The sequence below is a fragment of the Oxyura jamaicensis genome, chromosome 18 (assembly GCF_011077185.1).
Source record: "Oxyura jamaicensis isolate SHBP4307 breed ruddy duck chromosome 18, BPBGC_Ojam_1.0, whole genome shotgun sequence".
In the NCBI taxonomy this organism is placed as follows: domain Eukaryota; kingdom Metazoa; phylum Chordata; class Aves; order Anseriformes; family Anatidae; genus Oxyura; species Oxyura jamaicensis.
Window position 1 is genome coordinate 6,044,704 of NC_048910.1, and position 13,050 is coordinate 6,057,753.

General features: G+C 53.9%; 1 protein-coding gene across 2 annotated transcripts in view; it reads left to right on the forward strand.

Moving 5' to 3' along the window:
* The first annotated feature begins 905 nt into the window (after positions 1-905).
* Positions 906-13,050, forward strand: part of HID1 (HID1 domain containing) — a 29,423-nt gene continuing 17,278 nt past the window's right edge. For both annotated transcript variants that reach the window (XM_035342266.1, XM_035342267.1), the window contains exons 1-3: positions 906-1,120; positions 7,661-7,810; positions 10,126-10,296. In XM_035342266.1, coding sequence (XP_035198157.1) covers positions 1,055-1,120; positions 7,661-7,810; positions 10,126-10,296 — 387 coding nt within the window. In that variant the 5' untranslated portion in view covers positions 906-1,054. The remainder of the gene's footprint in view (positions 1,121-7,660; positions 7,811-10,125; positions 10,297-13,050) is intronic.

Genomic DNA, 13,050 nt, shown 5'->3' on the forward strand with positions numbered 1-13,050 from the left:
CTGAATAAGTGCTTGGATGCAAAGTCCTAGTCTGCTTGACAGCAAAAGACAGATTCCATCTGATTTATTGAAAATATTTTCTCCTGTAGGCTTTACAAGAGTACCTCTGATCTGAGCTGTCACTCGGTATAATGAACCGTTGGTGATTTCTGTACAGGTTATATGAGAATTCCCACAGCCTGCCTCAGCTGCGGAGCCAGCACATTGCTTTCCTTTGCAAAATGATTGGAATTACCTCATTTCCTCCGAAGAAATGAGGTTTGCAGAGCTGAGCATGTGAAATGTAACTCAGCGACACCAAAAAGACCTGCTCGCAGTTCATAGATCTGCACAGTGCAGGAGATAATGACGGCAGCTTTAACATCAGCATCGATCGGCTGCTCTGAGGTGGTCGGTGAGGGCCAAACCCCGCACCCCAGTCCCCGAGGGCACCCCTGGGTGCCCCAGGCTCGTGTCCAGAGCGTGGGGAGCCACCAGGCTGTCCCGAAATAGCTGGAGGGTGCTGCGGGTGATGCTTGTGCCTCAGAGTGGGGCTAAGGAAAGGTTGTGGAGATGAGGGTATGGGGATGGAGAAAGGGGCTGCCGGTGAAGGTGAGGGGTTGAGTGGAGAAAGGGCTGAGTGGGAGATGGTGGAGGGAGCCTAGACCAGAAAAAGGAAAGCGAGGAGGGAAAAATCATGTAGAGGGAAGGCGAGGGAGGGAGCAGGAGCATGGGCGGTGGGAAGGAAGCCTGCATGGGGATCATCAGGGGATGAGGGGACAGCAGGGCAGCGCCTGCCAGGAGGAGGGAGGCGAGGGGTGAAGCGAGGAAGGGATGACAGCTGGAAAAGGGCCGGGAGCTGTGGAAGGAGGGAGGGAAAGAGAGGGAGGAGACGGGGAGGAGGAAGGTGCCTGCGTGGAGGCGGGATGCAGGCTGGCGGAGGACGAGGAGGAGGAGCCGGCGAGCCGGGGTTGACAGGAGGAGGGAAGCGGGGATGGAGGCAGCGGCGGCCCCGGCCGGGGAGGAGGGAGCAGAGCCGTGAGGGACGGCCCGGCCCGGCCCTGCCCGCCGCACCATGGGCAGCGCCGACTCCAAGCTCAACTTCAGGAAGGCCGTGATCCAGCTCACCACCAAGACCCAGGTGAGGGCCGCCATGTCGCGGGGTGGCTGCGGGGAGGGGAGGGGAGGGGGCCGCCATGTCGGGAGCCGCCCCGAGGGGACCGGGGCGGGCTGACCGAGCCCTCCCGGCCGTGACAGCCCCGGTGCTGAGGGCAGGGGTGTTAGTGAGGGTGTTACTGAGGGTGGCTGCTATTTCTCCTCCGGGGCTCCTCGTGTGCAGGGCTGCGTGCCCTGAGGACAGCGGGCAGCAGGTTGGGCCCACCGCCTTGGGGCCGAGGCGGTGCAGCCCTGCAGGGATGATGCAGGGAGCAGATGGCGATCGGGGCGAGCTGCCCCCAGCCCTCACCTCGCCTCTCCCCGGGGTGCGGAGGTGTTGGGGGAAGCTGTGGGTGCCAGCGGGGTCGGCAGCACGCTTGTGGCACCCATCGCTTCCCAGGGAAGGGTGACGTGTGGCTGGACGGTGCCTGCAGCACGGTGCTGGCGACCTCCGACGCGTTGTGCCTCACAGCGCTTCCTATGTGTTGTTTATTTTTTCCCCTTCAAAATATCAGTGGAAAATCTTGCCCTGTACCTGGGTAATAACTAATTGAAGGGGATGTTGGCCAACTGTGCTGCTAGGATGGTGTTTTTGCAGGAGAAGCAGCTTCCATCTGTGAGCTGTGAAATAACGCTTTATTTCTGGAGGCTGAAGAGGTGTGAATTAAACGAAAGGCAGGGCTATGTGTGCAGTGGGGTGGCCTGGAGGTGGAACAGATGTTGGGCACGTCCTGGTCCTTGTCTTAAGTTGGGGTCCAGTGGCAGCACGCTGGCAGAGAAGCAGAAGGCTGTCTTTGTGTCCAAGGGGCAGAGGGATTTTGTTTTATTGGGAAATCACATCACATTCCCCTGAGCTACAACAGAGAATTGCTGTTCTGAGCTGCCTTTGGTGACGAGGCAATAATGGCAGCTGGGAAAACTTGAGAGGTGATGGAAGAAATAGATGTGAGGATGGAGAATGGAGTCAGAAAAACAGGGTATGGGTACAAAGGGGTGAAGGGTAAGGGCAGGTAATCTGTGAAAAGTCATGAGGCGAGGACTAGGACTGGGAAATGAATCACAGAAAGTAAGGCTGTAAGAGCCTGTAAGAAATCAATTGTGTTTGTGCTCTCTAAAGCAGTGCTGGTTCTATCTGCAGTGCTCACGAATGGTTTTCAGGAACGTGTCCTTAAAAACACCTTCTCTTGTGGATGTTCCACAATATCCTCAGGCAGAAAGAGAAGTGGATGCATTAATGTTCAAAGGGATTCTTCCAAAGTCTCTTTTGGGCGCCAAAACAGGTCAGAGTGCCTTCAGCTTTGGGCTGTCCTCCCTTCACCAGGGAACATGCTTCTGAAGTGAGACTGGGGGGGAAAAAAATCAAGCCCAGTTTCTCAGTGCCTGTGTTAGCTCAAGGTATCCTCTCCGTCTGCTGCTCACAAAGAAGATCCTGTATGAGGCAATCCTTCATGTTGCCAGCCAAGAGGAGAGCGCTCCCCTCCCCCAGTTTATTGACGTGTGCAAGGAAAGGAGGCTTGCTGGGGCCCTGAATAAAAGGAAGGAGAGAAGGCTTCGTTCTTGACCGGATTCATTTCACAGCTTTGTGGGCTAGGTGAGACTGCCTGCCATGTGGAAAAAGGGTGGGGTACTGGCGCTCCCATATTTACATACCACAGAAGGGCACTGGTGTTTGCTTGTGCAGGATGCATGACTGGACTCTCCTGGAGCCTTCCGAGCTTGCACCAGCAGCAACCTCCGTGTAACCTCCCAGTACACGCGTCTGGATTCAAAACCAAGTTGCAGCAGCGTATGGAATCGACTCCCCGCTTCAAAGCCATTAGCTTAAAATACACTTTGCTTTTTCAGCAGCATGTCTCCTTCTTTGCAGCCTTCTCCTCTTACATTAGGTAGCCGGGCGAATAGATTTTCATCAAATCGCTGGTAACGTGAAACCATGAGCTTAGTAATGCACTCTGCAGTGTTTCCCAAGGCTTTGATGGAAGGAAGTGGTCCAGCAGAAAGCACTCACTGGCGAATGTTCAGAGTTCACGCTGAAGGTAGTTTTATCTTAGAAATAAGTTGCTATAATCTGCAGGTTTTCATTAAGTAAGAATGTTCCTATGTGAACATTAAAAATGTAAAAAATCTGTAGGTAGCATAATACTTCAATGCTTGTAGCACATGCGGAGCGCAGAACTTGAAAGTCAGACGAAGGATGGACGAAAATGAAACTGATTTCACTGGTTTTTAACTCCCAAAGTGCCCATAAAAGCTCTGTCTGTTTCACAGGTGAAAAGAAGCGTGGGCTGTCAGTACGACAGCTCGTTGGTGGCAGGGCACAGAACTGAAGCTGGGAGCCCCAGCTGCTGGGTAAAACGTGCTTTCTTTCCTCGGTTAGTTGGAGATTAAATGGTTTCTGCAAGCAACCGACTGGAAGATAAGAAATTCTGATCTTGTGAACTAGCTTCTTAGATTTAAATGCCAGCTGTGCCTCTGCTTTTAAAGGAGCTGGAAGGATCAAACATGAGGGACAAACTCCCCTCCCGTCTCTCTCACTGATGTGCAAATGCACTACTACAGCGGGCTGTTAATGTGAGCCTGATAAAAACACATCGTATGGTTAGAGAGACACCGGCTTCTGAGTAGCCTATTTCTGAAAGTATTCAAATGTCCAAGTCTCCCAGGCTGATCAAAAGCAAAGTTGTTGTCTTAAAACCAAAGCTGTAGCTAACATTCCACGTAGCTGACTCTTCTCCTAGGCTTTCACTGCCGGACTTCCACAAATCCAATTTTCCAGTTCCCTTTTCAGTGCTCTGCGGGAGCAGAGACCTGGTAAAAGTCTCATTTGGGGTTTCTCCTTGATTCTGCGCTGCTGACCATAAAGATCCTTTTTTTAAAAAAAAACACTCTGTTAAGATAACCGTGTGGATCTGCTGCTCTTGGCAGCAAGGATGGAGTCTTGCTACTGATTAACATTTTGAATAAATCTGTCCTCTGACTTTCCTTTTACGCAGCGGCTCGCAGACGTGGTGAGAGGTGCTTGAATTGTCTGAAGCTAACCAGCTGGCCCTGCAGGGTTGCGTGATCTCCTCGAGCTCAATCAGGTGCTGCATGAATGGCTCCATGGTCATTGCACTCTAGAATTCTGCCTCCTTTGGGGAGAAAGGAGCACGCTGCTGTTACTCATTAGCTGAATTTGTGCGGTTCCGGCTGGAAAACCTTGCCAGTGGGGCTTGGTTGGGAGGAGGGTGCAAATACCCTGCCAGGGGGATTATAGGAAAAGCCAGAAGGGGTTGAATGAGAAAGTGAAGGTGATGCTGGCCTCAGGCCGGGGACAGTAACAAATGGGGGGAGGCTGTGCTCTGGGACCTTTTCCTGTTTGTAGGACGAGGTCAGCTCCACTCTGCTTTCATATTTCCTGCCATGTATCCTGTTTGCCTGGGATTGCTCGGTCAGGTCTGTGTTTCTCTGCTCAGAAGCTGGCAAGCTGCTTCTAAGCCACGTGGCTTCCTTTTCTGATTCCTGCAGCGTGTGTGGATGGTGTTCTAAAGAACCTGAAACCCCAAGTTTATAACGATTGGGAAATAAAGTCTGGTCAGTAGGACTAATCCTGCCTTTGTGTGGCCAGCAAGCAAGTGGGAGGCCTCTGCAAGGGGCTTCAGGGACTTTCTTTGCTCTCCAGATGTGCCAGTCGTGCTGCCAGGGTGGACAGGAGGTGGTGATCCCCCGACTCTTGCCGCAGCAATGAAGTCTTCATTCTCCGTGTACCGCTGGTGCAGAGCAGGCTGTGCGCAGTGATGGGGGTGGATTTGGTTCTTTGTACGCTGCGGCTCCCTCGCCAAGAGAGGACACATCTGTGCTGATCTGGAGGATGTGAAGTGGCCCCAGCTTGCGATATTGCTGATGAGGGATCAGCGCCTCGTGGAGCTCTTCTTGCTGAAGCCAAGGCTGGCTGCGGCACTGGGATTTGTCACTGCAGCGTGTGCAGTACCAGCACTTGTAGCTCAATCTTGACGTTTTCAATGAAAATACCCGTGGCTGGTGAACAGGGCTGTTCCAGGTCTCTGTACTTCCCTTTTCTGCCTGCTGGGTATAAGCTGTCGGGTGAGCTCAGCACGAGGAAATGGCTATTCAGATCCCCAGAGATGCTGTGCGCGGAGTACAATCAGCTTAGAAACATCCAGTAATGTTCTACGGAGGAGATGAATGTTATGTGGATGAAGTAGCTCCGCGATGCCAGGCTGTTAATTAAAACGGGGGGGCTGCAGGGATGAGCGTGACTCAGTGCAGAGTGCCTGTCCCAGGGCTGTACGCGGGATACCATCTGTTGGATGGGAAGCTGGCTGGCTGCAGCTATTAAAAAGGAAAGAAATGGTTTTTTAGCATCATCTGCTTGCCAAGATGGCAGCCACGGCTTTCATGTGGCCGCGGCATCCAACGTTGCAGCTCGGGTAACGGCTGTGCTCCTCTACCTCCGAGTCATTTTAGTTGGAGGCTAAATCCATCGTAGCTACCGTGTAAAACCGCGGCTCTGTTCCACCTCCAAGGAGGCCTCAGGCTATGGGGAGGTAAAGGGATCTGTGTATACTGGAGGGAAATGGCTTTCTCCTTCCCCTCCAGATGAGAGGGGAGCCTTTATTTATGCACGATCTCCAATTAGCAGCGATTGCTGCTCGCTGTTGGCAGGGGGAGTGGCCATGGCAGGCAGCCAGGAGTGCATGTGGCAATTAGACGCGCGGTTGTGGTTTGGAAGGGGGGGGGAGGAAGTGTAGGGTGTCTCCTGCATTACCTAGGTGGGTTTTCCAAATGCTCCTCAAAAAGAGGAGTGCGATTAGAGATCTGATTTGCAAAATAGCTTTGCTCCCACTGAGGTGTTTGGTGCCCAGGTTGCGGGATAGCACAGCTCCCTTGCGTGCTCGGGAAACTGGATTCCCCTGAAAGCCAGGCTGAGAGCACTTGGCTGTTCCAACAGGTCCCCTCTGAGCAGCTGTCAGCGTGGATCCTTTGGAAAAATTGCTTTTCCCTTGAAAAAGGGTTTGGTGGGCATTTGCCTTGGTGGCCAGGTGATAAAGTGAAGAGGGTTTCAGCACCAGAGCAGGGTTTAAGCAGGTGCATAACCACCTGTGGTTTCATTTGGGGCTGGAGGGTGGCTTGGGCTGATTCCTCGCGTGCCTGGAAGGACCGGGACACCGACACGGCGCCCCAGGGCACCGCAGCTCCAGGAGGAGAGCTGCAGGGCAGCGACCTGCTGTTCCAGTCTGGCGGCAGCCTGCCCGCGCCTCCTCTGCTTTCTGGCCTCAGGCGGTGGTGACACGTGTCACCTGCGAGCTCGGGCTGGGAGCTCAGGTCCTGCTGCTTCTTCCCTGCACCACGTCTTGGCTGCGTTGAGGAGCGCAGCGCGGACCCGGCTGAGCGTGCTGCCGACTGCTCGGAGCTGGGGAGCGGGCAGGGATTGTTTAACTTGAACACACGTTCACGTTTCTGCCCTTTTCCCGTCCGACGTGATAGACCCACCCACGGCGCTGACTGTCGTGCTTTGCAAGAGCTGCTGCTCGCTTTGGAGCCCCTGCATGTTGTGGGAAGGAGCTGCCCCTCATCCCAAATGAGGGCAGGGTGGGAGGCTGCAGGCCGCTGTGCTTCAGCACAGCTGGGGAAACACCTCTGGAAGCACTTCCATTTTCCTCTTCTGAATGAAATCCTGCAGCCATCAGGAAATCATACCTGTGTATTTATCCCATGCACGCAGCGGGACCCCGTGGCTGGCTGAGTGCCCCCAGCCTTGTTTGGGTGATGCCGATCTCTTGGCAAGCGTCAGTATTTTTGTGCTTGGGCTTGGGCTGCCCGAAAAGTTGTGTCTTTCCTGACTGTCCAGCTGCTGTGTGGCAAACAGACCGTCCTCATGGCCAGCATCCCTAGTGCTGGGGCTGCAGGGCAGGCTCGAGGAGGATCCTTGTTCTTGCACTGCAAAAAGAAGAAGCTGGTGCTGGTGGGAGAGGCGACCCTCTGTACCTGAGGCAACCCTCAGAGCCAGAAGAGGTCGTGGGGCGAGGTATGTTCCTAGAGGATGGGCTTAGGCCACAGGAGTACAACTAATTGCTTTGCTTTTTTGGTGTCTTGCTCCCCTCCTTCCTCTTTGCCTTGCACACTCAGGGCTTTTTAAAAGCAAGGCCTTGGCAGCAACTGGCTGCACGGAGTCCGATTGCCCATAAATATTTGATTCAGGAAGATCAATCCCCTTGCATCCATAAACACTTTGAGGTGGGTCTGTCGGCTCTGTGTGTCTGTGCCCTAACGTGGGACATCCCTGCTCGTTTCCCAGAGGCTTTGGTTACAGTAGGAGCAACGCTGGTGCGTGCTTGGGTTGTCCTCAGCGTGCTCCGAAGGGGACAGGGCAGATGACAGCAGCCTGGCCCGTGCACCTGAGTAAAGAGCTTGTCACACGTGCCCTAGGTTGCTGACAAGCTAAGGCTTGGTATTGGTTGTGACTCCATGAAAGACCTCACGGGCTGGTAGTTCCGCCCCTGTAACCACGTCTGTCTCTCCACAGCCTGTGGAGGCAACGGATGATGCCTTCTGGGACCAGTTCTGGGCAGACACAGCCACGTCAGTGCAGGATGTCTTTGCCCTGGTGCCAGCTGCGGAGATCCGAGCGGTGAGAGAGGAGTCACCTTCCAACTTGGCGACCCTGTGTTACAAGGTAAGGCTGGCACTGCCTTCTGCCTTGTGCTGAGCTGGCAGGGGGTGTCCCTGCATGGAGTCCCGTGGCTCCTGAGGTCCCCTCTTGCACCCCATGCTGTGCTTGCTTGTCCCTGCCTCCCCTGATGATAACTCTCAGCACTTCCTCTCTTGGTTTACCACAGACCACAACCAACGTTTGCTCTCTCTGGAGCCTTTTCCCTCTTGTCCTCATCCCGTGTGTCACTCTGCCCTCATGAATCGTGTCTGCCATGGAGAGGGCTTCCCACCTAGGGCACTTCACACCAAGGCTGCACACGTTTGGTGAGGCTGAGCCATCGGACTGTGTCCACCTCTAATCGCTCCTCGCCATGCATCAGTTCGGCTTCAAGCTCATAGATCCCAGAAGGGTGCAGAGTTTGTCACTGTAAAAGTCCCTGGATGAGTTTGCGGGGGAGATCTGAAGCCTTTTCTTCCTTGCCGTGACATCAGAACATCCCTGGTACGGCTTCTGGTGTTGCCATGTCCTTGCGTGGAGCACAAGGGACGTTGACTTGTTTCCCACCCCGCCAGGTCTGGCAAATTGTCAAGCTGGATAGCAACAGCTGAGACTGCTCCGGGAACAGCCTTATGCTGCCTGGGAAAGTGCAGGTGTTAACGATGCTCTTGATTTGAGTCATGCAAAGAGCAGCCTTGAATTTGGCATATTGGGAATGTTCTGAGTGGCATTTTCCCACTTTAAATCGGGTGTTACCATCCTGTTTTTCTTCCCTGCTCTGCAAAACGCAAACGAGACTTCCTGAATCATACTGAAGGTACCCTGGCCGGGTATCTCGCCTCAGAGTGGATGTTTGAAGAAGGATATAAAAAATGAGGGAAAAGTACAGTGATTCTTCCTTCATGCTGTCTCCTTGCTTCTGGCAAGCAGCAGACTGGGAACTGGTCAGTTCAGGTATCCCCAGCCCTTCTCACGTAACTCCTTCAGCTCTGTGTCCTCTTTCCACAATTAAACAAGACTAAAATATGGGCTCTTTTCACTGATAACAGACGTGTTGGGAGACCTGGTCACGGCAGGGCTGTTCGTTGAGGACCCCTTGATGTTGGGATGTCTGGCTCGGAGGAGTTTGCAGGCTCTTGCAGGCTTTTGTGAGGCTGAAGGCCACAACCCGTGCCAGGCGTGGTGTGACACTGACTTAGCATGACAACGTGGCTGAAATGTCACTTGCAGCTGTGGCTGGAGTCTCAGCTAATGTCCCCGCAGAACAGAGTATAAATGTGGCTGAAAAAATATTTACACCCCCTCACGGAGCTGTGCGTGGATGGGCTGGGACTGCACAAGCGGCGTTTAAATGCCCGTTAAGGCAGTGACGCACACTAGCAGTGACCCAGACAGTCTGCTGTGAAAGAAGTGGGGACACCTGACCTCATGAATTAGAAAGCTGCACCGTGAATCCTTGCTGGATGTTTCTGCTTTTGTTCTCCTTCTCTTTCCCCTTGGGATCAGGGTTAAGAGGAAGGGTGCAGGTGCTGGGGGAAGGAGCTGCCTTTGTATTTTTGGGGGGTGAAAGTCCTGCCGCTGCCTGCTGGGGCTGTAGGTGCTGCCTTTCAAGAGCCACGTCCCTGTCCTGGAAAACCCAGTGTGATTGTCCCCGTTGCTGGGGTCACAGTGATCACATAGACTGTGAAGATTCATCCCAGCCTCTCTTCCCAGAGCACCAGTCCTGTTCACAGGCTGAGCGGGGGAAACCTGGGCCACCGCCCTCCCGCGCAGCGGTGCAGAAGCAAAGTGGGCCTTGACAGCCTCTGCTGGAGGCTGTACTGTGCACGTAGCCATGGGCAGCAGCTGGGCTCCCACCTCCTGGGTCAGGAGAGTGCCTGCTGTAATCCTAGCAGCTCGTCCAGGTCATTGGGCTGTGTGTTTCTGCGCAGTGCCTCTCGCCATGCGGCGCGGAGCTGCTGCCCTGGCTCTGGCCTGAGCTGTGTGTGTGGTGGGGCCGATTGATCTGCTCTGCTCTCCGGGGTCTGGGGAGTCCTGGGGTGGTGCTGGGAGCAGCCCAGTGGTGCTGTGGCTCCCTGTCCACACTACGTGTGCTGCGTGGGTTACTCCTGGCACATCAGGTCTCTTGCAGTGGGACAGAAGAAACTGGAGAAGTTCTGGTTAAGACCATCACGCCCATTTTTGCAGGCAGTTTCAGACAGCGGTGCAGACTGTACCACTGAACTCAGGGAAGATGGGCTCCAAGCACCCTAACTATGCGAGGGTGCCACCAGCAGGACAGGGCTTTGCAGCTCCTGCTCATGTCCAGGCTAATGCTTCCTGCCTTTTGTTTCCCTCAGGCCGTGGAGAAGCTGGTGCAGGGAGCAGAGAGCGGCTGCCACACGGAGAAGGAGAGACAAATCGTCTTGAACTGTTGCCGGCTCCTCACCCGCATCCTGCCTTACATCTTTGAGGACCCAGACTGGAGAGGTTTCTTCTGGTCAACTGTCCCTGGGGCTGGCAGAGGAGGGGTCTGTCTCTTGGCACTTCTTTTTCTTTTTGGAGGGCGACTGGGAGGTTGCAGCGAGGAGACCCTCCCTGCATTTGGGGGCAGCTGCAGTGCAATCACTTGTGTTAGGTCAGGAGCCAGGTGGCATCTTCTGAGTAGCTCCCTTTGATTCTTGGTGCTCTTCCTCTCACCCCCAGCTGCTCTGCTTAGCACATGTTGCTGTGCCATCTGAATATTTCACTTGGGAGTGTATCTGTAGAGACAGAGAGCCAGTATGCAAGAGAGAGCTTCTCCAGCATGAGGAATGAATTGGAATGGATGTGAGAGCGGTACTCAAGGCTGCATGTCTTCATTAAAACTGAGATGAGCTTACTGCATTCACTACAGTGGATTTAAGAATAGAGTCGAGCTGAAATAGGTTTCACTGATTTTAGTGCTTCTACTGATTTCACCGTGTCACATTTAAAGCAAATAGTGCTAGAGAAGCTCTCAGCATCGTGGTTCAAGATCCTGCTTGTGGCAGTTTTATCCAGCTGCTGGGTGCAGCCCACAACTGAGCAAGAGTGATTAAAGAATTAGGTCCTGTTTGTGCCCCTGTCAGTGACAGGTGTAACCTAGGGCATTCTCTGAACTTCCCTACAGTTCTCTGTTTGCAGACTGGGCACAATTTTGTTCCTCTGCACAGAAAAGCACTAAAAATGCTCTAGGATCTTTTGCAAATAAGAGAAATAGCATTGAAAACACAGCCGAGTTAGGCCAGGAATACTCTTTAACTGCTCTCTCCCTTAGCAGCTGCTGTTTTGTGCACGGAGAGTGCTCTCCTGGAAATTCTGAATCTGCAGGTCAGCGTGACTGTGCCAAAGAGCCTACTTTCCCCTGAATATCCTGTGTACTGCAGTGTTTTGGGGGAGGGCTGGAAGGGATTGGCACTGCTTGGTACAGCAGGAACCTAACCTTGCGCTCTCTCCACCTGCCACCTCTAATCTGTTTCGCCTGAGGCCACTTCAAGGGGAGGAGGAAGCTATTGCTAGCAGCTCTGCTGTGTGACTGGGAGGGTGGCTGTCCACCCCTCGATCCCTGCAGGGGCTGAGAGTGCTGGAGAGGCTTAACGGGGGAGCTGCTGAACCCTGCTCCTTCAGGGAAGGAACGTGCGAGGTGCCGGGCGCTCTGATCCAGCTGCTGTTACAACTGTTCTTCCACCTTGCTCAGCAGCTGGAGGAGAGTTTCTCAGCCTCTGAGTAGTGGGGTGACCCCGAGGAAATCTAGCCCAGCGTACATGTGCTGTGCTGGGGTGCCATTCTCACGCATGGTGCCTGCTGAATGCTTGGGGAGCTGCTGTGGTTCATCGGTCCATCGTTTAACCCCATGCAGAAGCAGCTGCAAGGCTGCCTGAGCTGCCTGCCAGGGGATGAGAAATAAAGCCCTCAGACCCGGGGGGTGGTGGGGGTCACGTCTAATCTAGGAGCGACTGTTTTGCTGTCTGAAGGCTGATTTCTCCCTTGGAACTGAAGAGCAGGAGGATATGCCTGGGCCATTATCTCTGTGATTATCTTTTGCCTGCCTCATGATGTGGTGATGGGTGGCAGAGCTCCTGGAGCACGGGTCCCTCCCTCCTGTAAAGGTCAAGGGAATGTGTGTGGGTGGATGCAGTCCCTGAAGCAGGGGTGTTGGGATTAGGCAGGGACTGGTAGGGTTACGTTCTTGTGCTTAGGAAGGGGATGGGTGACAGTTTTTGAAAAACACAGCAATCTTTCAAGAGATCTGCAGAGGACTGGGTGCGTTCCCTACACTGCACAGATCTGTTGGCTTGTTGCATGTCTCCCGTTTTGGATGTGGTGGTACCCGGAGCCTACAGGGACTTTTTCTGGCAGTTGAAGCTATATTTAGCAAAGATCATTCTTGAAGAAGAAGTCCCCACGGACCCTAGTGCTTTTCCTTTCATCATCCTTCCTGAATAGAAGCATCTTTCCTGCCTGACAGCTTCGTCCCTCCTCTCCGGGCTTCTCCTCACATCCGGGATCTCTTTGACGGTGGCAGTCGCTGTGACAGACGTCAGAGCCACACAGGCTGTTGTCCCCGATGGCTGCCTGCTGGGATTTAAGAGCCATGTGTCACGCACAGGCTGGCAGAAGCCTGCCTGAGACAGATAAGCTCCTGCCATTCCTGCCCCCTGCCTTGCCCCCCAGCACCAGTGCGTGGTGGGGAAGCCTCCCATCCAGGATGCTCTCTGACGGGCAGGATCTGGCAAGGTTTCCCAGGGCAACAGCTGCAGAGGAGTAGCCAGGCATGATTTGAGTGATTGCCTTGAGTGCTGGAGACTGCAAAATCCCCTCTGCTGTCATGCCTGCCCTGCCACGGCAGGCTGAGGGCGCGAGCACGCTACACGTGGCCTCTCCCTCTTCTGTCACCTCCAGTTCTTGGCAGCCCACACAGGATTTGTAGAGGTTTTACACTTGTTATCACTGGTGCCTGGCTTCTTCCTAGTGCTGTCTGTGTGAATCACCTTCCTCATTTCCTTTGTGACTGTAAAACCATCTTTTCTGTAGATGGATCCCTTTCCTTTTGCCCTCAGTAAGCCAAGCATCTCCACGTGGCAGTGCCCAGTGCTACTCTTCTGATTTCCCAACATCTCTGGGCCTGCTCAGTTTGTTCTCATTGAAGACCTTGTTCCTATTCAGTCATCATTTCCCAGGGCAAAATTTTTGCCTCTCATGGGTGGGTTTTGTGTGTTTCTCCCTCATGTCCTGTTGTAACTTCTTGCCTCCCTGCGCGTTCA